Source organism: Ooceraea biroi, chromosome 8, assembly GCF_003672135.1.
Source record: "Ooceraea biroi isolate clonal line C1 chromosome 8, Obir_v5.4, whole genome shotgun sequence".
Taxonomy (NCBI): domain Eukaryota; kingdom Metazoa; phylum Arthropoda; class Insecta; order Hymenoptera; family Formicidae; genus Ooceraea; species Ooceraea biroi.
The window spans coordinates 13,150,834-13,176,672 of NC_039513.1; the positions used below are offsets into that span (position 1 = coordinate 13,150,834).

General features: G+C 49.7%; 1 protein-coding gene and 1 long non-coding RNA gene across 14 annotated transcripts in view; one reads left to right on the forward strand and one right to left on the reverse strand.

The window, feature by feature from the left end:
* LOC105275048 (disabled homolog 2-interacting protein) overlaps window positions 1-12,250 on the forward strand; it is a 308,710-nt gene extending 296,460 nt beyond the window's left edge. For 12 of the 13 annotated variants that reach the window (XM_011331680.3, XM_011331678.3, XM_011331676.3 and 9 more), the window contains 8 exons: window positions 3,207-3,490; window positions 3,955-4,241; window positions 4,330-4,662; window positions 4,799-5,203; window positions 5,359-5,525; window positions 5,611-7,251; window positions 7,572-7,708; window positions 9,288-12,250. In XM_011331680.3, coding sequence (XP_011329982.1) covers window positions 3,207-3,490; window positions 3,955-4,241; window positions 4,330-4,662; window positions 4,799-5,203; window positions 5,359-5,525; window positions 5,611-7,251; window positions 7,572-7,708; window positions 9,288-9,552 — 3,519 coding nt within the window. In that variant the 3' untranslated portion in view covers window positions 9,553-12,250. The remainder of the gene's footprint in view (window positions 1-3,206; window positions 3,491-3,954; window positions 4,242-4,329; window positions 4,663-4,798; window positions 5,204-5,358; window positions 5,526-5,610; window positions 7,252-7,571; window positions 7,709-9,287) is intronic. The other variant, XM_011331675.2, reaches the window with a different exon arrangement.
* LOC105275051 overlaps window positions 1-25,839 on the reverse strand; it is a 184,689-nt gene that overhangs the window by 40,021 nt on the left and 118,829 nt on the right. The gene's annotated exons all lie outside the window — the stretch shown is intronic.

Below are 25,839 nucleotides of genomic sequence, written 5' to 3' on the forward strand. Positions count from 1 at the left end.
AGGAATCCAGCGAATAATTTGCCTGAAAACAGACGAGACGCGATAATCGCGCGAGCGAATTAGCAGGTTCGCCTTCGCATTATAAAATTACGCCTTCGCGCGAGCGATCAATAATCATCGAGTGATTTTAAACCGGCCAGGCAAGTTCCCCGAGGAAGAGGGTGTACCTGGAGTGCCCCCTGCTGTCGGACTGTGTTCTGCTGTCCGACCGCAAAATCCGTGACATGGTTGCGACGCGCGATTAGACTGCATCCTGACATTGGGCCAGCCTTATCTCGCGTGCACGTGCATGATAACGCGACGTTTTACGACGATAACGCGCCTCGTGACACTTTCGACCTGGCAACGCGCGAATTAAGCTGAGTTTTGCGCGAAGATCGATGCACCTTAGTCTGATCAGAAGCGAAATGATCGATGGGAGAGTCTTGGTTGTGCCACTCGCGCTGCGAAAAATCCTCAAGGCTGTTGCGTTCCGGATCTTGTAAAAAAGCGAACGCTCATCGAAAATGATCACTTGAGTGCCCGGTGAATCATCGAAACGCGCAGACCTGGCAAACATTCACACGCCGAGCATGAAGAGTCACGAGCGGCCGTGTGTTTTATTTTATATATTATTTTATCGCTAGTAAAAGCGTGCTTCTGTTCTGGCGAACTATTGTGGCAGCACAGAGTTGGTCACGCTGGGGGTGAGTGAAAATAAAAAATTGAAGAAACTTCAACGTTTGCTACACAGAAGATCTCGCAAATTCATAATCAAAAAATACTGTGTAACAGTGTCCAATTTGGTGAACGATTTTTCAATGGAATTATCAATCGTCACGTGATGAATCATGTATGTAAAACTGTATAGTGAGGGATGAAGTATTTGAACAACGTGCGATCCATGATCTTGTTGCGCGATTTCAAACGCGCGCGAGTAGCTGTGATATAATATTCGATATACTTTTTCTCGCACTGACAATCCCGCAGAGCGAAAACGCCTGTCCGAAAAATTTTCCTTACGGTCAGGTTTGAGATTGAGATTGCGTGGCTGGTGAGAAGGAAAATGTGTGTCAAGCCGATGGAGGAGAACGAGGACGAAAAGGTTGTCAACATGATCATCAACTACTTCAGCGCGAGGGTAAATATCGACTAACTGCGCGAAAAGCTAATTGAGCCTTGTGCGAACGCGTGTTCTTCATCGCTCTTAAATTTCAACGTATCTTTTGTATTAAATCGAATAAAGTATATAAAATGAAGCTTTAGGCGGGAAAAGGAAACATGGAGCATCATTTATTTAATTCACGCTGTTAAGTGTCGACGATCGCGTTTCTCGTTGAGGTCTCTGTTGCCTTCTCAAATATCAGTGCAGCAATGTCTCCTTTTGTTCCTCCTCGCGCTTTGCGAGCGCTTTTATGTTTCCTCCCGCACGCGCGATGCGCTTGGAAGCGTATCAAGTTTTTCCAACGAATGGCAGCCGGCCAAATTTCTTCTCGCTCTCGGTGGCCTCTGAAAGAAAACTGCTACTGCGAATCGCGGAGCCGGAAAGTGGAGCGAGACGTTCTCTCTCATGGTGCAAACAACTGTCCAAAAAGCGAGAGGCGGTGCAACACCGAGCATTACGTTTAGAAATGTATAACATGATCGATTCACAAAATCCGTGCAAAGAGAAATCATTGCCGAAGGCAACGCGAGAGGTTCTCGCATCAGACGAAATATCATGTCTAGCTATTAAGATTAAACGTTATATATTCATATGTCATATAAACTATCATAAACAATAGTACTCTTTAATTGTTACACCCGAAAGAGAATATTCACTTGTACAAATGTATTGGGTTGGCCAAAAAGTAATTGCGTTTTTTTTTTATATAAATAAAAGGCGAATTTTTCATGGGAAACAAAAACTTTATTAAACAATATATTGTCCATTTTGTTTGGTTATCTTTTGCCATTTTTCAGGCAACTTCATGATTCCGCGCTCAAAAAAGTTCTTATCTTTTTCAGCAAAAAACAATTCCAACAACGATTTGATATCCTTATCAGCAGTAAAGGTTTTACCATTCAAGGCGTTTTGCAAAGAACGAAACAAATGGTAATCTGATGGTGCCAGGTCTGGCGAATATGGTGGATGTGGTAACATCATGGTAACACATCCCATCCAAGCTGCAACAATTTTTCACGAGTGACCAAACTTGTACGTGGTCTAGCGTTATCATGGTGAAACACAACACCTTTGCGATTCACCAATTCTCGACGTTTCTGTTTGATGGCATCATTTCATTTATCCAGTTGACGACAGTATACGTCTGAATTAATGGTTTGATTCCTTGCAAGCAGCTCAAAATACACAGTCCCACCAGACTGACAGCATAATCTTTCTTTGGTGAATATCTGCTTTTCAAGTGCTTTCAGCAGGTTCATCACGCTTGCTCCACCATCTTTTTCGTTTGACGTTGTTGTAGACGATCGATTTTTCGTCGCCTGTTATCATACGTTTCAAAAATCGATCATTTTCCTCACGTTTCAAAAGAGAATCGCAGATGTCAATACGCTTAGTGAGATGAATTTCTTTCAGCTCATGTGCTACCCAAATATCGAGCTTACTAATGTATCCAAGTCGTTTTAAATGGTTCTCAACACTCGATTTCGATATGTTAAGATTCTCAGCAATCTCTCGTGTCGTTAAACGCCGATTGGAATCGATCAGTGCCTTTGTTTTGTCATCATCAATTTCGATTGGCCTTCCTGAGCGTGGTGCATCTTTCACATTAAAATCTCGAGATCGAAATTTAGTAAACCAATTTTGACACTGCCGCAGTTTAAAGTATCTTCGCCATATACATGACATAACTTTTTACGAGCTTGCACAGCGTTTTTCCCTTTTCGGAAGTAATAAAAGAAAATATGAGGAAAATGTTCTTTTTGATTTTCCATTTTGAAATCGACGGCAAACAAACAATTGTTAGCGAAATCGTGTACTTTCTTTTTGTAAAACAAGCTTGAACTGTGAGTTGTTAACCTACATAATGAATTTGCGGTTTAGAATGAAGTTAGTTACATTTCAAGACATGTATGTCCATCTATTGGAAAAAAACGCAATTACTTTTTGGCCAACCCAATATTATAATATATTTTCCTAATAAGCTACTCGCGAGTGATTCATTACATGTCAAATGTCGAATAAAATTCGATGTTTAATCGAAATGGCTTTTCCTCGTTTCCAGAATTTCTTCTCGAAGCGGTCGTTCCGGTCGAATCCCCTGAAGAGGACGAAGAGCGTAACAAAGCTCGAGCGGCAGAAGCAACGAGGCGCCGGTCTTCGGGGTTGCCGTTCGCACGAGTCTCTCCTGTGCGGGCAGGCGGTGACCTCGATGGACCTCGCGGCGGTGACGCCGCTGCATCCCAGTCTCCTCGGCAGGCCCCACTGCTTCCAGGTCACGCCGAGCACCGGCGGGCCCAAGTATTTCAGCTGCAGAACCGCTCACGAACGGGACCAGTGGTTGCACAGGTCGGTTGCACGACGTGACCGCGTCGTCTTTATTATTTATCGCCCAATCGCGGTCATAACCGTCTCGCCTGGCCATTCGTTTTCGTCATGCGGCTACGACGCCGATTATCATCTCGAGGGACGTCCCCGCGGTACCGTACGGGGTGTCCCAGATTCATCGCGCGGCCCTTCAGAAGACGAGCACGACGTTTGACGGCGACTCCCTCGCGCGACCGCGTAAAATCAAGTCGAGTGTCTTCGGCCAGCAGGCTGAGAGAAAGATAAATATGTAAATCGATCACATTATCATAAATTATGCATTGTCATGAATGCACGTGCTCGCTACGCGTTACACTTCGGAAATTTTTAAAGGAATTTGAATCATTGTCCCGATTTGCTCGCGATCGATTGAATTGGCCGAGCAATTCGTGGAGATGATTGTGTTCAAGATGATGGATCAAGGTTTTTCTTGAATGTTTCCACAGTTTAAGGAAATCCGTTCAGCCGGATGCGGAACAGACACGCCGTACGGACAACTCCCTGCAGATCTGGTTGCTGGAAGCGAAGGGGGTGCCCGCGAAGAAACGATACTTCTGCGAGGTCTGCCTCGACAGCACCCTGTACGCGCGAACCACCGCGAAGTTGAAGGCTGACTTGTGCTTCTGGGGTGAGCACTTCGACTTTCACCACTTACCCTCCGTCAACACGATTCAAGTGAATCTGTACAGGGAGGCAGATCGGAAGAAGAAGAAGGACAAAAACGTCCTGATCGGCAAGTGTCTCTTTTTCTCCGAAATGATGTATTTGCATTCATCTAGTAATGAAACTTTTTTTAACGATTCTTCGACTGTTCTCTCCAGGTTCCGTGAGTATACCAGTGCACAACGTGACGTCGCGATACCTGACGGAGAAGTGGTACCCCGTGGTAGGTGACAAGGGACCGCTCAAGGAGCCTCCCGCACTGAGAGTCAAGTGCCGCTTCCAATCAGTCGACATACTTCCGGTCCAGGTGTATCAGGAGTTCCTGGAGTACCTGAAGACCGATTACCCGTCGCTATGCGAGAAGCTAGAGCCCGTGATCGGTGTCAAGGCGAAGGAGGACATCGCGACCGCCTTGGTTGCGGTGATGCAACGAGAAAAGAAGGCACCGCAATTCCTCGCCGATCTCGTCATGATGGACATTCATCGAATAGGTCAGTCCCCATTCTTCGAAACTATTTGTCGCGCATAAAGATTTTATCGTCGAGGTATTTCTATTTTGAAGCAATGAATGTGATTGTTGCTTATGATCGAATTATTCATTTAAAATTAACGCGGTGACATTTTCAGATGACGAGAGGCTCACGTTCCGAGGGAACTCGTTAGCCACGAAGGCGATGGAAGCCTACTTGAAGCTAACCGGAGACAGATACCTGCAAGAGACCTTGGGGGCCGTCGTGAGAGGCGCGGTTGAAGGTGGCGACTGCGAAGTGGACCCGCTCAAGGTCGCTTCTGTCGCCGCGCTGCACAAGCAACAGCAGAATCTTCGCAACGCCGTCGAGCTGGCCTGGAGCAGGATACTGTCGAGCCACGCGCACTTCCCGCTGGAACTGCGCGAGTGCTTCCGCATCTTTCGCGAGCGTTTGGCCGACATGGGCCGCGAGGACATCGCGGACAATCTCATCTCCGCGTCCATCTTCCTGAGATTCCTCTGCCCCGCCATTCTCAGCCCATCTCTTTTCAACATTACGCACGGTGAGTTAAAAGATGATCCATCAATCTTGGATCGCAATAAGATTATGTTTTAAGAAACTCGGGGCATCGTATATCACATAAAAATTGAATAAAAGTAGCGTGAGATATTTTAATGCATTTGCATAACTTCTAAAAAGTAAACATTTCTGCTTCAGAGTATCCGAACGAGAAAGCAGCGCGGAATCTCACTCTAGTGGCGAAAACCCTTCAAACCCTCGCAAACTTTACGAGATTCCAGGGCAAGGAAAACTTCATGGAGTTCATGAACGATCTGCTCGAGCGCGAAGCTCCGTCTATGAAGAACTTCTTGCAATTAATTAGCGTGAGTATCTTAATCGTATCTTATTTCATACTTTAATGGTAAGTTATCAATATGCATACATTGTTCCGATCTTTCCACTCAACAGAGCCCACTGCCAAAGGACGCGCCGGCCAACAACTCGCTCGAGTTCGACGGCTACATAGACCTAGGCAAGCAATTGTCTCTGCTGCACGCTCTCCTGCGAGAAAGTGTGGCGGCGGTCGCCCCGTCCTCGCCGTCGATACCATCGTCGCGACTGCCCGAGATTCTTGACAGGATCTCCCTGGCCTTGGACCAGCCGGGACCCAGCCCTGTGCCCGCGGCGCACCGTTACCCGAATTTGCAGAACAACATCTTCCGCTACAACGACCCGACGATCGCCAACAGCAACACGAATCTCTCCGTCTCGGCCACGTCGACGTTGAGCAATCACAGCACGATCAACGGCACGATCAGGGACAGCAACGAGGTGCTGCAGACCAACACGCTCGGGCACAACAGTTCGCGCAGCCCGAACGTTGCTCGGGCGGCTACTCTGCCACGAAACGCCTACATGCCGGCGAACGGCAAGCTTCAGCTACAGATCAGCTCGGACGATTACCCGCTCGAACCACCAGCGTTCGTGTCGCGCTCGCCGACGCCGATTACACGGCAACACAGGCCACTCGGACCGAATCGCTCCGGTCCGGGTTACAGGCTGACGGCCAGCGCGAGCCTGGCGAACGTGAACCACTGCCAGACGCACCCGACGAGCCCAACGCGCTCGGAGAGCCACAGCAATCTGAAGGATTCCAACTACAACATTACCGCGTCGCCGCAGAGCAACCATCAGCCCAGCAACGGCGGCCTGGTCTCGCAGCAGCAGCAACAGCAGCAGCAACAGCACCGGCACAACGTCGCGCGGTTGCAGAGCCTTGATATCCACGATCGCGAGGATAACTATAATCACAACTACAACGTCTCGCGATCAGCTAGCCGAAACCACTGTCACAAGGAGGAGAACGCCAATCAGACGCAGCAGCGTAATTACAACAACGTTTCGAAGACCACGGTGAACGCCAACGTGGTCGTGAATCCGCCCACGAATCTCACGTTGTCCATCAATCATCAGCCCAACAACAACTACAACAATTCAAAAGCGAACAACCAGGCACCGGCCAACGGCAACCTCGACGAGCTGTCTGATCTGCTGCGATATGCGGACGATGAAGTGTCCGAGTCGAAGTCACAGAAGGGCTCGCAGATCTCTATCTCGCAGCTGAGCAACGTCGCCTCCTCCGGCTACCAGAGCTTTGCTGCTTACAGCCAAAGTTCGAGCCCGGTAGATCTCAGCAGCAACAACGCGAACGCGCACATCCTAAGCGCGGCGCCGTTGGCGTTCGCCAATCCCGTCTACCACATGGAGTCGAGCCACGCGAGAACCGGCAGACGCGACAGCAGCAGCTCTGAGGAGAGAGAGGGAAGCGGAGGCGGCGGCGTCGACAGCGTGAGAGGCGTCGATCTCAGCCCGTCGCCGCCATCACCGTCCAAGAACAATGTGCGGAATCACCAGAGGAACAACCAGAATCAATGGCGGCAGAACAATCAGACGCACCGAAACAACTCGGAGCACGCGCAGGACACATGTTGTACAAAACTGCGAAGGAGACTCTCCCTCGACTCGACGAGGGATCTGTCGGACACCAGCGAGGAGGAGAACTGCACCACCAGGCGGAGCAAGTCCCGCAGTCATCGAAATATTGATCAGGTGAGCGATGATACGATGATTCGTCAATGATAACATTCCATGATTCTGATCATTTTGAAACCCGAATCACATGGAACGCGGAGTTACTTCCGGAACGCGGCGAGATCTCACGACTTCCCGAAATCTGTACGAGACGCGAATTGTCATTAACAAGATTTTCTTTCATTTCTTTTTATTTTATTAACTTTTTATTTTATTTATATTCTATATGGATCTCTGTCTTGAACGACTTCTGATTGGCTAACGCTAGATTTTAATGTATGAATGTCCTTTCCGCTCTTGTCTCGTAACTAACACGCCACGTTTCTCTTCGTTTCCAGTACGAAGTGGAAATGTATGAGGTGGAGAGGCTGCAGAATAGCGTAGACCGGCTGCGATTGCGCACGCGATTAGGCGCCACCGAGGATGCCGATCTAGACCTCGCGCCCGACAACAACATGAAGAGCATCATCTCCAGGTACTTTGCCATCATTTCCCACGTTATTGACGCTAACTATCAGATCTTTTGCCTGAGTGTGAACCCTGATACCACGTGATTCATTATTATCACTTTCTATGCGTCTTTTTTTTCTTCATTTCGACGTCTCGTCATGATCAGCCACTCGATCTTCCGTTTCGTCCTCATTTTTCGTTCGAAGCCTCCATGAAGAGAACCACCACAGTCTCTCATGGAGCAACATTCCAATTGGCATTTTTCAGATACAGTCTTGCTTCGTAAGAGGCACAGTTTTGCCTTCGAGCTTCGCGTATAAATTCTAGAGATTAATTGCCGGATGGATCGGATTCCGGTATTACGAACAGTAAATAACGACGCGGCTTTTACAGATAGCTGTAGGACTACGCCGTCCGCATTCTATCTCGCGCACTGTTAGAGATTGAACTCCGTCTAATCGCGTGTACCACTTTTTCTATGTCTAACGGAACTAATGGGGAAACACTCACCCGTATATGAACGGCTACTTTATCGAAATGATGTATGTTTAACTGATTGTGTGTTCCTTGTGCATTCTGTCCGCTGCATTTGGTATACTCTGGCTTGATCTGGACCTTTGGTGTAAGAGTCAATTATATTTCTAAGCTTCTCTTTTACATTTTTACATTCACATGTCAGCTTCTCTCTTTTTCTCTCTCGTCTTGGTCGTGAAAAAACACCGTCGCGGAGAACGCGCGCCGTTAGCTACTAACTAAACCGAGCGGAAAGACACCGCGTTCACCGTTCGACATCTCTTCATCACGAAACTATCAACTCGTCACCGCTCGCCGCTCATCGATCAGCGACACGCGCGCACACACACACACACCTCACCTCACGACACACGTTCCAACATGTTCTGCTCATATGCACGGAGTAAAGAGTTCTGTAATCCTCCCGCAACGCTCACCTGTGCGTCACAGAGAAAGAAATGTCCGGATCGCGTTCATCGCGGATCGATCGTCCGGAAGAAATCCCGGATGCGCGGACACTTCTTTCTTCTTTCCCTTTCGTCACGTACACATGCTCGCTGCGACAGTGTGCGGAGCAGGCACCAGGATCTCTCGCTTCTGAAGAGGATCCTCTTTTTTTACACTGAGATTGTTCTTTGTGCATCGAACTACCGCACCGGACACTGTGCTCTGCTTCTTACAGCTTGGTTTTTATATCTATCGATGTTATCGATGTCTCACGGATTATGCATCGTGATGCGCTTGGTTCCTTTTCGACTTTGCCGTGCAACATCTCTCAGTCTTGCAGTCAAAGAGGGTCGCGCTGTTCTTTGACGATGGAAAGGCAAATCGTACAAGTGCTTGAGAGAATTCACGGACAAAGCTCAGTTTCACATTTTGCTTGGCTCCTCGACGTTCCTTATTCTTCGCCGTAGAAAACTCATGCAAAATAATTGTTTCAATCGTGTGTTGAATAACTTTCTAGAAGAATAAAGATCGTTTTGAGGGATACATCTCCGACGAGACACTCCGTAGTTCTCTGTGAATTTTTCTTCCTCGCGTGTCCCCGCTTCAATCCCGACGTGTAACACGTGCCCGGTTTTTGCCCGCAGGTTGATCTCCGTGGAGGAGGAGCTGCGTCGCGAGCAGCAGAAGATGTCGGCGGCGTTGTCGTACAAGCAGCGCGTGATCGACGCGCAGGAGCAGCAAATAGCCGCCCTGGGCGCCGCGAATTCGCGCCTCATGTCGACCAACGCGAGCCTGCTGTCGGCGCTGAGCAAGCAGCGCTTCAACGTCAAGTCCCAGGTGAACAGTGAGGCCGCGCCCCTGCTGCAGAACATTGCTGACATCGGCGAACTCAAGAGCTCGTCGTGCTAAGCGCGGAGGATCGTCAGCTTTGGAGAACGTCGCGAAGGAGGCGAGATGATCGAGTCGGACCAACGCGACGCGTTCTCCGAACATGAGTCGAACATGAGTGCAGCAATATGGCACGATCAGACCTCTCCCGAGCAAGAGATCTCGCTGCATCTTTGCCAGAGTTGCGAAGAAAAGGTATCGATCGTGTGATCGATCCTCGCAGAACAGCACGAGCATCTTCGTTGCTCGGGGGAAACGAGGCTTATTCGGAGGAACGTGAAGAGATGAGTCTTCCCTGGTTGCGACTCCGGACCGCGTGAATTCCGAGTGAATTCCGAAAGGAGCTCTGTCGATATCGACAGGATCATGCGCTCGAAAAATGCTCTGACCGTGCGGGCGCGCGAGCAGCAACAGTAACAGGAACAGCAGCAGCAGTAGCCCCGGTGTCGATTCGCGCTCGCGAAATCCCGAGAACACGGGGAGTCGCCTGTCGAAAAAAAACGCGAGAGGGAATGGCGTGCGAAAACCAGAGGCTACTTTAGTAAATAGGCAGACCGAAGCAACAAGTAGAGAATTCTCGTCGAGTTTATATGATGTGACATAGCGTTAGGCTAAGTTTATTTGTACGCGAATGAAAACTGAAAAGTGAAACCGGCGCGACTCGTCCGAGGTCCGTGATCGTTCCCGACTGCTTGACGGACGATCGACGACAACGCCTGGCATCGGCGCTGACCAGTCGAAAGAGCGCATCATCGCGACCGCGAGTCTTCCGACGGCGACTTTGCTTCGTTCGGCACGAACGAAACGAAAGTGGCGAGTTACGAATCCTTATCCGGACTTGAGAACCCTCGATCAAGCGGACGAGTAGAGATTGACGAAAGTGGACTTGGTCGAGCGGGAACATTCGACTCGGAAGCTTCCGCTTTTGTTACTCATCGGGAACACGTGGATGATCGCAAGTTTTATGTCGGTTTACCGGTGCAATCGGAAAAACTTGGAAGACATCCTCCGAAAAGCTCGCATTGGTCGCGCGATGATGGATCGATCGGTATGCCATCATCCTAACTGGATCTTCCAGTGCGATCCAATCGAGGAACACTCGTCGGGCACTCGGACGACACACGAATCAGCTCTCCCCCTCCCCTGATCGACGAATTGCATATTTTCCCTGTTTCTCATCATCCGTACCTACGCACCGCACGCCAGCCGCACCGTGTACCAATTGTGTATCATGATACGCGAGGGACCGATTAATATCGGAGCTCGCAGCACCACGAGGAGGCATCCTCGAGCACCAGAAACGTACCGCGGGACCCCGTTAACGAGCGTATATTTTTCTAGTTTATTCCGAATCGCACAAGACACGATTGTCGTCCTCGCGCGTGACTTTCGTTCGCCAGGCACGAACGAATATCGCGATCATTTGCGTTTTCCTCCCTTCGAGACCACCGAGAGACGAAAAACCAGAGCGACCAAAAGGTCCACGAGAGTCCATCGAGCGGATGGACCTCCAAAGCGACGTCTCGTGCATCCTCGAATCTTTTATCTCGACGAGTCGCGAGCAGGACTCTCTCACGACTATCCTTGATTCGAGCATGACCCTTTACTCTAAGCGACGATATTTATTTAGTTAGTGTCTACCAAAGATGAAGAGTTTCAACGTTGTAAAGAGAGTATTGAGATTTTATGTAAGATATTTGCTTTCCTCTCCTTTTACTTCGGCCGTTCCCGCGGCGCGGGCGAGACGGTACCATTGTCGCCACGAACGTCGCCAACGGCGCGGCTGCGGAACGGCACTCGCGCGAGCAGTGGAGTGCAGAGCACGTGGCCGAATCCCGAGAGCGATCCCTCTCGCGCGCACGAGAAATCATCCGCGGGACGAAACTTTTGCATAGAGATTTCCGAGCCGCGCGGACTGCCCGTAGTTGAACTCTGCGCGCAAGCAGCGCACGTACACGCATGACAATTAATTAATTGATTAATTAATTAATTAACCAATCGATTAGATTCCTCGAAGGTCTCGCTCGTTCGCAAAGCGTTAATGTGTTACGTTTTACATCACAATAACAATTATTATATTGTAGCCATTGTCGTACAATGCATGCATGACTGAGAGACCGAGTGAGAGGGCGAGCGTGTGAGCGGGAGAGAATGATAGAAAGAGCGAAAGAAAGCATGAAAGAGAGAAACTGAGATAGAGAGAGAGAGTGTGTGTGAATGCGTGAGAGCAAGATCCACGAAGAGGAGTGAGAAAAGATTATAATCAGTATAATTTCTCGTTAAGAAAAAAAAAGTATTATCTCGTCAACTTTGTACCATAGCGTTACTCCCGCGTGCGTTTGAGTTTCTTGCCTCACGCCGATCAGTTTTGTATAGAGATCCTCTTCCGCCCCTTCCTCCTTTCTCTTCCTCGTCTTCCTTTATTTTACACCATTTCCTTTTCTTCTCGCAATCGACCCTTCTTTTAGTAGCTATCGCGCTACCTTCGACTCGTCGAGACCGACTTGCATCATGAAATTAATATATTAATGCCCCCCCCCTCCCCGCCCCCCCTTCTTGTTGGACGATGTAATCGATGAATATCTATTTAAAAAATCACTTAAATAGCGTGTACATTATTAAGTTTTTTGGTATATTCGTTTCTGCAATAGACCACCTGTATTTAAGCGTATAGCGACTATTACACTACATGAACAAATAAATACGATTAGACATTATAGACTGGTCTGGTTTTCTGATCTCTCCGCCCGATCACCAGCTCGCTCCGCCCGATCACTCGCCGAACCGTCATCAATCACGATTCGCTCTTCGAGGCGAGAACAGATTTAATTGCTTTCAATTATTGCTATTGAAGAATGATAGATTATTGCGATCTGTCTTTCAATTTGCAAGCTAAAGCATTACAGAAATCGTTCCATAATTGTAACGTTTTTAAATATTTTACTACGGACGAATTTTGATAACAAATATTTGTTATGGGTCTTTTTTGATCTTTTGTTCAATAATTTGCAATGTGAGATAAGAATATCATATTTAGTGATATTATTTTTTATGTGTGTTTGCAATAATGAACATTATACCGTAATTTATGATAAAAATTGGTATAATGTTACGTTTGTGCATTTTCCATCAACTGAAAATGTCATCAAGCACTCACACCGATGACTTATCGTTTGGTACGATGCGTCTGCAGCTCACGGATGTATCATACGAATGCAGTTATTGGTAATGTTAACAAAAACATTAAAATCAAAGGTAAAATTGATTCTCTTGATATGTTTCTTTCATTATTTTACATTATTTTAGTACAAAATAAAATATAAATTGTGCAATCCCTCGTAATACTCGTTTGCCTTCCTACGGTAAGTACATTTCCATGCGAAGGCAAACACGCTAGATCACATGATAAATTAATAGATAAACTTCGTGCAATGTTTCTTCATAATTTCTCAGAAACTCCAATTTTGTTTAACATCAGTGCTGAAGAAAGTGCACAAAATACAAATCATTAGAATGCAACAGTCTAAACCTCAATTCCAACATGACTTCTCTCGGACAGACACAACAGATGGAGCCAGAAGTCCATCACGAGTCTCCAACGTTCAAGCTAACACATAGCACAATCCGATAAATTAAATTAATAAAATAAAATCGCAGTTTATTCCACAAAATGTCTTGTCAAGATCAACCATTTTATCAACATTACTATCAATTTCCATCAATGAATCGATCGGTAGATCCAACTTGCCGGGCAAGACATTGCACACATACGTACGCAGGAACGATCTCAGTTCAGATCATCAGCAGACGCTTGTTCAAACAAACGAATCGCTCGCGCAATCGGCAGTAAAAGGAAAGAGAAGAGTCCAGAGTTTCCCCGCAGCTTTGGTATTCCAGCAGTGCTGAAAAGGTCACAATGGAGCTCGAAACGTATAATTGCGTTAGAGCTTTAATTCGCAGTCGCTTGTCGCGCACATTGGCGACCGCGCGGGCGGCCGATCGGCGAGCGATCATTGCCAGCCAATCAATCGAATCGAGAGGAGCCTCTGCTGACGAGGACCAGGAATCCCTCCCCTCCTCCCTCAGCAAAAATCAATAACACGCACCCGCCGCGTGTCAACGAGGTGTCGCGCGCACGCACGGCATTTCTGAGCCGGCTCGCGCGGATTTCCGCGCGAATCAAGGAGCAGATGAACGATCATCTTTGGAGAACGCTCTTGCCCGGTATCTCGCTAAAGCGCGAGGCGTGCGAGTATATTTTATTTTTTATTTAAACGAGTAGCAGATGCTTTTTCGCAAAAAGCAGCAATGGGTCCACGATCGATTAAAAATCAAAGAAGAAAGAGAAAAAGAAGAAGAAGAAGAAAATGAGACGTCGCCGAATACCGAACGCGAGAACGTTCGGTGCGGCTGGGCACGCGCTGATAAGCTCGCGTCTTATCCGCGGCGAGCATCTCGCGACAATATAGTTTACCGAAACCGCTCGGAAATCGCAGATACGATATCTGACCGCGGGGCGCGGGGGATCTAAGATCGGGCAGATTAACGAGCGCGTAATTGCTTAGCGTGTAGAAGAGCTTAGCTTCCCAATCGAGGATTGCGTTATTGGGCGCCTTTATCGCCGGCCGCGCGAGAAACGCGGTTCCACGACGCGATGACGTTTATTTTGTCGGCAGCTATAAATACGTTATCTCTGCCGAGCCGGTCGGGTCATTACGTAAAACCGCGTTATTGAATCTGTGAAACGTACAAAAGTCAGAAAATCGGTGAGGCTGTCTCTATTTCCAGTCTCTGTCCGGCGAGAGAACCAGATCGGTGAGGAGAGTTCTTTTCGAGAACGACGACCGCGACCTGCTGCGATATCGCGGGATATTATCGTTCGCGTTAATGTTTGCGGAGAACGGTGTTGCAGGATCGGTGACGTAGAAAGACGGCAATTAATTAGCATCGTGCGCGCAACATTGTGCAGTCGCGTTAAGGTAGGCGAGGTCTTAGTCACTGGTACCAAGGACTGCCGCAACAGCTCAAGTCGCAGTAATATGTATCAATGCCCGCGTATACCTACCTAATTTCAGATACGTGCGAGTAATGATTACTGTAATAACCGTTGCGATTGTAATGTTAGTTCTCCGGCTTTTCTCGGTCAGCAGCTGTCTTCTGATTCCTGTGGAATTTCAAGCACTATTCGTCACGAAATTACCTGAGGGAGAGGGAAAAAGAGAAAGAGAATATTATTGATCCATTTCTTTATTACTAAAATTACGTGAATTTACAAAAGTTAGAAAATAAAGGTATTGAACTGCAGAAACTTACAATCACAAACAATTATTATACAATTACAAGAAATTACAATCACCAAAAAATTATAAATAAAATACATGAAATAATAATAATGAAACGCGAAAGAGTATCGTTAATTAAACAATTCCTTACAATAATTACTTTCATACAATTCGCGATGTGCATTAGTAGCGACGACGCGATGCTCAATGAAGTTTCTTACGATTTATTGAACTTTTCCCGGAGCAATTTCTACGCGCTTTTGCTCGTATCTTCGTCTCGAGTTTAATATTCTAATTTAATCCAACCACGAAGGCAGGCGCGCTCGCGCGTGCGAGTGTTTTGTGTCGCCCTCTCGGCTTCGCAAATACCGATAATCATCGGGAGAGATTTACGGGAGTGCCAGCGACTTGCCACCGATTTTATCGCTCTCTGCGGCGGCAGAGTACGCTCGCGTACGACGAATAATTTCTGCTCCATTTATGAAACATAAGCGGCGGGGCCGCTCGAGAGCGATTTCCACCACGGGGATCCTAGCTACGTTCGCCTCGTTGTAAACCTGTTGAATAAGCACACCCGTTGTAACGGAAACGCGCGCGCGAGTAGGTGCATAGTGATACGTGTAAAAATAAATGCCTGGAAATATAAAAGGCGGCTTACGAGATAACAGAGCCGCGTTACAAATAGCGAGCGGTAGCCTCAACGAGGAGTGATTTAGCGGTGACCCCGAGGGTGTTTTTCTTAACCGCTAGCAGGAAAAAAATAAAACTTGCAAATCGATAAAATCAGATTAATTGAGATCAAACCTCCTGAGACATCTTTCGGAATCATCTGTGAAAGTCGTCAGAGTTCAGCAGGATGAATCACGAAGATTCTTACAACCGCGCGGGGGGTGAATTCTCCCCACGTTCCTCAAGCGTGAATGAATTCGGCAAATCCTACCAGACGCGAAATGCTCGGGAAAAATTTCGCGATCGATCCGATCCCAACATCCCCCGCGATCTCGAGAGCGAGAGAGGCGCGCGTCCTCACGGAAACGTACAGCGTGCCGAAAGTAAACAGAAGTGAACTTGGCAGTGCCGATAATGCAATTCCAACCGGGGGTCGTTGCATTCGAAACGGCTCGAAGAAGAAAAAGCGTGCCGTGCGCGAGGGGAGACAAGCGGAAAGAGAAAGAAGGGAGAGATCGGATGCGAGGCAGCTTCTCTCGAGATGGGCCGCTATCGCGGGCATTAGTTTAAACAACCGTCGACTGATTTACGGTTACGTGATTACATGATCGCCTCCGTCGTTGTCAATTAGTTTTTTCCCCCGTTCTCTTCTTTCCTCGTGGAGAGAGCTTTGGAGAACGAACGAGAGTGAGACAAGGAGAATGTGACGTATTGTTGATCACGCGGTTCCATCACGTACCCTTTCCTCCTTTCGAAACGGTCTCAAAGAATTTCTCTTCGAGGTTGCTTTTTACGCATGTCGCGCGCACAGTGAAGGCTTCTTAGGAAGAGCTTTCCAATTTTCAGACACGATTCTCCGGAATACTTTCAGCGCGTTCGTACTTGAGAAAAGGAGGCAGACTTGCTAAACTAGAAAATTTGCTAACTACGTCAAGAAATTTATCAACTGACACAGCGAATAATTTTTTTCAAATTTGGCAAGTCTCTACTTGCTGTCCTCCTTCACCGTGTACGTAATTCTTCGAGCAATTCCGTAGACAACGATTACGAACGTTGCTAAATTTCTTGAATTATTTTTACTTGGATTTCGGAAAATATTTCTGGTTTCGGATATCCGAGAGTGCCGGCGAGTACGTTTCTTCATTTCACGAGTTTCCAGCGCGATTTTACATACAAAAGAGGCAGTCAATTCTAGGCGGTACTAAACGAATTGTCCATCTGTCTCTCCGATTGTTGCTCTTTGGCCGTCACATGCATCGCCATCGCATGCACGCGCGCGATCCACATTGAATTAATCTTCGCGCTCGCTCGCTCGTTCCGCGACCTGGGCTTCTTCTGTATATTTCTCTTTTTTTCACTATTTTCCCTCTCCTCCTTTCTCTCTTCCTCCCTTTTATCGCCCCGGCGTGCTCCCGCACCGCTCGTATTCTGACATACGGTGACTCCGTGCGACCGCACGTGCTCGTTAGTACTGCCGGCGGATTTGCATATCTGCCGTAGTTGGAACCGATATTTCGGGCAGAAACCCCCATCTCACACGCGCACGGTAAACGCTGATGATAGGAAAATACGGCGTCGATGAATATTCGGTATGACGCCGCTTAAATCCATAGATCTCGCAGAAGGGAGGGAAGAGGATGGGAAATGCGCGAATACCTCGGCTTTGTCGAATAACCGGGCACTCGCGCAGTTTTCGCTTCCGCGTGGCCGCTAGAAGCGTGTTCGCGCCCTCAAGGGAGGGATGCACACACGCACATGGGATTTATCGTGTGCTATGTACGGCAACGCGACGCGATCCCTGTATATTAGAAATCTGTAAATTCGCCGGACACAGTTAGTGCACACGAACTCCATCGCGCGAGGAACTCGGCGCGCCGAGTGCATGGAAAAAGCTCGCGAATCCATTTTCTTCTTTTACTTGACGCGAAAAAAAAAGGGAGGAAAATCGAATATGGAATATTCCGAATAAAGATTGCCACGTTCGAGTTTCACGCGGCGCGGCACGAGGTACATGATGAAACAGTACGTATCGCTCGAGATAGCTGACGAGAGAGAAAAGCGCATCTAGAATTCCAGAATTCCCGAATCCTCGATAACGATCGCAGCTCGCGAGGCTTTCGAGATTTCGGGGATCTACCACGGCGCGCACCGCCGCCGCCGTCGTCTTTCACTTTCCGCCGCGTGCAATTTGGCCAAATGATATCGCCGCAATTACAGCGCAATTCCGCGTCTACTCCACCGCAAATTAAGCAACTCCCTGGCGGAACTCCGTGACGAGTCCGACGAGTCGGCGGCGCCGCCGAATCTCCGGCGACTTTCGAGCAAATCTAGTCGGTCTCTCCCCTCGCACGCACCGCAAGCAGCAACGAAACTCTCGCTCTCCCAGCGAAAAATTCAACTGCGTCATCGGCGCGATTATTATTACCCTCGGCGGTCTCGCGGATAAATACTACTCGCCCTTGCAATTATGCAAATTGCTGCGCCACATTGCGGTCAGCCGTATGTGCGCTCACGCCTGTTTTTGCGAATCTAACACCGATGGAATATCCGGCCTCGACGTCGACTGCCTTTTCGCTGTCGCTACCGTGTGCCTGCGAACATTGTCCGCGCGATGATGATGAACGCGACAGTGTTGCGTAACACTGTTGCGTTTAACTGCTAAATTACTCCGCGATCGATCGACGAGTTCCTTGTTAGCGGATCGCAATTGTGTCTGAGAAATGCGACGATAAGAACCTTCGACTGTACTCGATTATAATGTTAATTTCTTTTTTTTGTATTTTCCCTGTTTTGTAACTATCCAGCACATTCGTCACGCATAATGTGTCACTATCGCTTAATAGCGTGCTAACAGGTATCATAATTCTCGCGTCGGCGAGTGCGTACTTCTTTCCTGTGCATTTGTGCAAGCATGCCGTTCTCCGTTAATTAGTGTCAAGGCTTTGCTACGCAGTTTTATCGCAACTTCGAGCTTCAGATCCGCGAAGGTGGACGCGAAACTATGATAGCGAAACTAATGGCGCGTCGATTTTTGCACTTTTGGCATTAAATTATCGATCTCGAGAACCTGGAGAACCAATTTCTCGCAATTGTTCGCTGAGAGAGAGACTCTATATTCGACTCATCATCCGCACCGATCCCAACATATCCAAACCTTCTTTCCAGGCACAAATACGACGGAAAGTAACGCGAATCGCGTGAGAGCCCGGCGGGATCAGACGAGGAGTATCGGGATCCGCTGCTGAAGAACGGGCTAATGATCGTTAATTAAATTTGATTCGTCATCAATAAGCAGAGGAAGAGTAATCATCGCCCGTGGAACCCGCAGCGACGATCTCACGCGCCGTACGGGGCGGAACGGGAGCAAGCGAGCGACTTAAGAAGACACACAGAGAAAGAAAGGAAAAGAGAGAGGGAGAGAGAAAGAGATGAGGTACGGCGAAACAAGTGTGATAAGCCGAAATGAGATAGCGCCGTCGCGGGCAGTCGTCGTCGACGATATCTCAAAGTCAATGTCCTATGAAGGACTGGTGCGAGTGCTCGAGCTCGCTCGCACGCGCTCTTCTGATCGCGCGAGGGCGTCTCTCTATGCTATCTTTCTCCCTTTTTCTCAATTTCTCTCTCTTCCTCTTGCTCTCGATCCCGTGCTCGCTCTCGCAGTTCTCGTTCTCGTTCTGCCTCGCTCTCGATAGCAGGCTGCGGGTGGGCGAGAGAGCACGACCACGCACGACACACGCACGTAATCGTTAAGGAACGGCCACCGATAAGAGCACTCGACCGGCAGAGAGAGAAAGAGAGAGAGAGAGAGAGAGGCCGAATATGCCGCAGCTGACCTTAAACTTCAACCGGCGTGCAGAGTCCCCCCCCCCCCTTATTGGGGGACGGACCCCGGCGCTTTCGCCGGATTACGCAGCCCGTGGCAGCCTCGGCAAAGAGCGACTCTCGGTCGCGTACGTTACACCCTCCGCAGCGTCGGCTTCTGTCGATGCCTGCATCGTCCCTTATGAATAATGATAATGCAACGTAAATAACGCGCGAAATGTAAATCGACGAGCGAGCGCGAGAGAAAGCGATGCGGCCTATATTTAGACGTCTGCGAGACGTACGTTTCTCCGGTGCGCGTAGCATTCTTTTCTTCTCCGTTCTCTTCCTCGAGACTTGCTCTTGAAGTCTGAATGCAACGGAGAAAAGAAAAGTGATGCGACTAATTACAGAGGAATTATTCGGCACGGATTGATACGTTAACCGCGTGAACGATATCAGCCCGTGATGACTGGTGATTGAATGGTTTCCAATTATTTGCGGCATGTATTTTAAATGGAAATAATATGAATTAGTAGTGGCTTGCTTATCGATTTTATCAGTCCAATAGCCGGCGTTGCTTATTAAATGTACCTTCGGTATTCATTTCTGGTGTACTATCCTGCTATGTAATGCAACACCACGGAATATTATAATTACGTAACAATGGACGTACATCAATTTAATAAAATTAAAAAATTTAATAAAGTAATTACGTGCATACGCATGCGGCAAAACTTGATATTTCCACGTGAGGCATACCAATACCCAACCTACATTGTATTGACAGAGATACAAGTGCAAAAGGTTAATATTTGGAAGCTTCCTGAGTGGAAACACGATATCGGATTTCTACGTTTCTCGTGATTAAACTTTATACACTCGTGCCGCTGCATTTATCGGAAAATATTTACGTATTAAAATCAAGAATTAGATCGTCAATAGCATGTGTCGATTTCATAATATTATTCGCACATAATATATTATAAAACAGCAGAAATTATATTTTAATCGCTGACTTACACATGCACACGCGCGCGCACACGTTTGCAATCTCCTAGAAGTGCTGTTAAACTCATAAAAACGAATCACGATAAAAATGATCGCTATCAGCGTCAGTAGAGGAGAAGCAAGAAATTATCGACATCTCCCGTGCTAATAATAATTATATTAATACGACTTCATGCTTCTATAATCTCATCTGCGAATCGACATGTAACATCAACGTTTAATTGCTGATAAAAAATGATCGACAATCCATTACGCGGATCACGTTTAATTTTAAAAAAAACAACATTCGTACGATACGTTTCAAGACAAAACGCGGTTCGTAAAATCGCGAGCGATTGATCACGATTACGTAACGATTGATAAGCAGCTGAAAGCGGATCGTTCTACGGAGGGATCCGTGCAACTGTGCGGTATCGACCTTGATCGCAACTCGATCAAGAGGAAGCTCCCGAAAGGAAATTCTTAAGTAATCAGCGCCGTTCTCATCGATGATTAATTACTTTTCACGGTTTCTCGCGCGCGCCCGTCACGACTGGACAAATCGCTGGCATCCAGCCAATGTCGAGAACCCTGGACCCTCCACTCTTTGCCTTTAATGACGGATCTCTTCACCATTTTCGAATTGATTCTTCGATTGATCAGCAAATGAGGGTGGAATTTTCGGCAATTAAATTTCAAGAGAACGATTAAATAATAACAGTTTTTATTTATTATGAGTGTCGAGTAAGCTGTACTTTTTCAGTGTGTCGATTGCGAATAATTTAATCGAGGCCCCTTGACATTTTTCCCAGCTCGCGTACGAATTTACCGCGAGTTTAAGTTCCATCGTTGGAATGGAAGTTTTAGGCTTCTCGAGTGCTCTGTACATTTTGGAAATACTAATCAAGCGTCCGTAATCGGGATCTAATCTCCGATCTTCGATCCCGAAACACCACTATAAAGTCGCGATAAAGAGATGTTGCTCGTCTAGACGTAGTAGCTGCGATATTTGCTATTCGTGAATGTGCTCAAAGGTCGGAAAAATCAGCGAATCCGGCAGCCACGATAACGGTAACATCGCATTAATCTATCAAGGACGCACGACAGTGAAAATTTGACCCTGAAGAATACTTTGGTAGCGCCGTGACAAACACCGCATATTAATCGGCTGCCTCATTAGCTATTCGGTACTCATTATCACATTTTTGCCTCGATCGCTGTGGAGCAAGCGCTCGTCGGAGTAAGAAAACGTTTCGGCTTTCTCTCGCTCTCCGCAGTAAGAGAGAAAGAGAACACGACTACTTCGCAAACCGGGGACACTCGAGTGAAACGCATTGTAAGCTCCGACCCTATTAGCCCTTTTCCGGTTCGCCGCAGATGTACGTTAACTCCCCAACGAGCAAGGTCCAATCTAAAAGTTGAGATCAAGCAAAGTCGAAGACCCCGTGCTGGAAATACTTCGTTTCCGAAGTGTGATGGATAAAACTGTTCCTCGGAGACGAGCTTCCTCTCTGTCGCATCGCGCGCGCCGAGGTCTTATAAATATTTATCGGGAGCGGACGGATCCGCGTTCAATCAAACGACTCAGCTTCAAATTTCGCTTGCAAAAGCAGCGACTTTGTCCCACGACCCCAAACCTACACGGGACGACCCACGAGTCGTACTCCCGTGCTGATCGAGTGGAACGCATCAATCGTAAAGAACGACTTCGATCGGAGTCGGTCGGTTGGGGTAAAACGGGGGTACGCGAGAGACACGGGGGCCCGTCACCGAGGTGTTCGCGCAACGCGCGTCCCCGTTCCAGGATCAGATTCCGACGTAAGACCGACTTCCACCCCCGGCATTCGGGAACGTCGAATTTGACCCTGGCTCTGCCTCCATGCCCCCCCCTCCGCCCCGTTATCGCAGAATCGGTCATCACTGACCCTCGCGTTCTCTCCCCCCGCCGACCCCCGCGCCCTCGGCAGAAGCCCTCGGCCGCGAAGCGGAATCAGGAAGAGAGGAGAGAGCGTTGCACCGCTCGGAGGGTACACTGTTCCAGTGAACCCGGCGGCGTGCGCGCCTCCGGAGCGCGCGCGTTGACCCCCACCCTGTTTCCCCTCAGAAGGGGCGGCGGGAACGCGGGGGAGAAACCGAGCATCGGAGGGAGGCCAAAGCGGAGGGGTACAGCGATGTCAACGGTGGTTCACCAGCGCCCCTTCTGATAGCCCTCTCCGTTTTCATCTCATTCTCTCTGTCTCTCTCGCGCACCCCTCCGATCAACGGTGTAGGGTGCCGAATGGGGTGCGCGCCCCACCATGCTGGGACGGCGCCCCTACCAGCCGGTGCGAACTCACCCCCCGACGAGGTAAGGCAAAGGCGCCGCGGCGGGCTCGCAGAGCGTCACGACGCCGCTGGATGCGTCCCGATGGAGGGGAACGAGAGCGAGTCGGCGGTAGGAACGCGGCGGCGGTGGGGGAACGGCCCATAGGGTGACGATGGTGGTAGGGGCGGCAGGGAAAGAGCAAGTGAGACCGAGCGAGTGACGGAGGGGGGAGAAACGGTGGAGCGAGCGGAGGAGAGCTCGACGACGGCAAGGAGAGGTCGTTGACCCGAGCGGCAGGCTGCCGGCTGCTAGAGTGCTACGTCGCTCGCGCCGCGCGCGCGCTGGCCTCTCCTCGTCTGTTCCGCGTTTGTTCGTAATCTCGTGTGTGCTCTCGACGAGGCGCGCGCGCGACGACGACGACGACGGTTTCTCTCGGAGCGCCGCGCGTAGTACACGACGAATCTTTCCTTTTCTCGTTCGGGATCCGTACTATTTTATATGGACGTATACAATTAAAAGTGACAGATAATTGTATACGTATGTATATACACACACGTGTATGGATAGAGATACATGCGCGTACGTCCCGTCCCGCTCTCTCTGTCTCTCTGTCGAACCGTCCCTACGCTGCCTTTTCGCCTCTCCTCGCACGCCACCGATTTTGCTGGGGCGCGCGGCGCGAGAACCGGCGAAAGAGAGAGTGAGAGAAAGAGAGAGAGAGAGAGAGAGAGAGAGCGATCGAGGGAGGGAGGCAGGGAGGAAGATAGAAAGAGAGAGATAGAGAGGAGAGGGAGAAAGAACCAAAACGGACGAGAGAGCGAGAGAGAGAGGAAGAAAGCGGAAGAGAGAGAGAGAAAGAGAGCACGCAGCGTGTGTTTCCCTACGACGTGCGTTACACCGAGAGATCGCGCGGACCGCGAAGCGCGTGTTTCGCGTGCACTTCGTTCTGCCGGCTACTTCACTTCTTCTCGCTCGTACGTACGTCGCGTCGTTTCACTACGTCCTCCTCCTTCTCTCTTTCTATCTCTCCCTCCCTCCGTCACTCTTTTGCTCCGCTCCTCTCTCGGCGGCGTATCTCGAGTCACGTTCTTCGACGGTGTTGCCTCGGCCTCCTAATTACCCTCGTCATCATCGTCATCGTCACCGTCGCGCGTTCCAACGTACATCCCGGCACCGCAAGTGGTAGTTGCGAGCTGGACTCCGGCGTCATCCATCATCATCGTCGTCATCGTCGGCGTAGCGCCGAGGTGCCTCTTCCCGTCCGACCCGGCCGGTCCGGCCGCCGGTGCTCGTCTGAGGAAGGAGTGCGGGGCACCGCGCGCGACGCCGGTGCGCGGCGCGGAGGATCACGCGCGCCACGCGCTAAGTCCCGGCGGCGTGTGCGAAGGGTTCTCGCTTATCGGCGTGCCGGACGGAGTTGCTCCGTCTTCCTACGTCGGCACGTCGGCTCCGCCAAGCAACGGGAGAGGCAGCGACGTCGGGCATCGCATCGCGCGTCGTCGTCAGTGTACCGCAGTAGTCGCCCCCGACGACGTCGCCGGTCGTCGTCATCCTCATCCTCGTCGTCGTTGTTGTCGTCGTCATTGCCGTCGTCGTCTTCGTTCCACGTGAGCTCCACGGCGCCGCGCTCTCGGTGCGGTGGCGCGCGCGCTACTTCCCCGTGGTGCGACAGGAGGGATTATTCAGCGGCGACGAGAGAGGGGCGGAGGAGGAAGAGAAGCCGAGGAGGAGAGCCGCGAGAGTGCGACGACCGAACTCAACCGACCGACAGTAGTGTACGGCGTTTGTTGTTTCGTTGGATCGTCGGCTCGCCGGCATCGCGCGCCGGCTCCTCGACGACTCGCGAACGGATCCGCCGACGAAGAAGCGACAAAATAGTACGCGAGTGTGCCGCGGACACGTGCGTCAGTGTGTGACCGACAGTTTTCTGCAACCCCTTTTTTCGTTATCGTACGTCAACGTCTTCCTCGCGGCCCGTGCCGGGAGAGTAGTACCGGGTATCCCGCGGTCTTCTTCGGACCCCTGGGTGTCTCGGAGTTGTCCCCCCCTTGTCCCCCTGAAAGAGGGAACAGTGGCGAATCGGTGGTGGATCGGGTTGGCCCGCGACACTATTACGTGCGCGAGTTAGAAATCAAACACGGGGGAGACGATATATACATAATTGCACATATAATATTGTTAATCGAAAGACGAAGAAGAGGAGGTGGAGGAAGAAGAGGAGGAGGAGGTGGTGGTGGAGAGGACTCGCCGATCGCGCGCGACTCACCGGCGTGATCGCTCTCCGGAGAGCGCGAGAGGCTCCCGGATATATTCATCGCGCGACACACACATACGTACAAATGTAGACGACGACGCGTCCGTCTACACGCGCTCGCGCGCAACGGGGCCCCTCTCGTCATCGTCGCCGTTTGTCCGGTCCCCGCGACCGCCGATTCCGCTCGCGGCCCTCGCTCCCCCGCAATTCCGCATCACTCGCGTTCCTTTCTTTCTCGCCTCGCGTCTCTTTCGCGTGTGTTTCCTAATTTTTGACGTCATGATCGAGTTCCTCCCCGAGTGCGCGCGATTCCCAGCAACGACCTTCGCGCCTTTTCTCGCGAGTCCTTAACCCGCGCGCCGCGCGAGGTGTCCCCTCTCACTTTTCTTCTCTTTCTCACCCTCACTCACTCTCTCTTTCTCTCTCTTGCGTGCGCGCGCGCGCGTTCACCACGTTTCTCTCACCACGCGAGTGCGATCGCTTTCGGCCTTTACGTTTCTTCCTCGGCACACGCCTCGCGGTCACTCTCTCTTTCATTCGCGTTCCGCGCGCGTCATTCGCTCGCGCCGCGGACAAGGCACACGGACTTCTCGAAACTCGCCCGTCTCGTTTCCGCTATCCACGATCCATCCATCCATCTACTCATCCATCGGTGTACCCATGTGCGCGCACGCACGTCGTTACACCTGGCAGTCAAACGCGTTCGTTCCGCGTGTCGCATCTCTCTCTTTCTCCATCTCTCTCCTCCACTTCAGTTCTCTGTTTTATTTTTCTTCTTTTTTTAATCAATTTTTCGTCTCTCTGCCCGTCGTTCTCGATCCAGTCACGCCGACGTCGCCTAGACTCGCCGTTCGTCGATCGACGCACGTCATCGTTCTCCACGTCGACGTCGCCGTCATCGTCATCGTCGCTACGATGGAGCCGTCGCCAGTGTGATACTTAAATAAGCGAAATTTAAGTATACAAAGTTTTATCTTGTGCGTCAGGTGCATCGCGAGATGCACCGG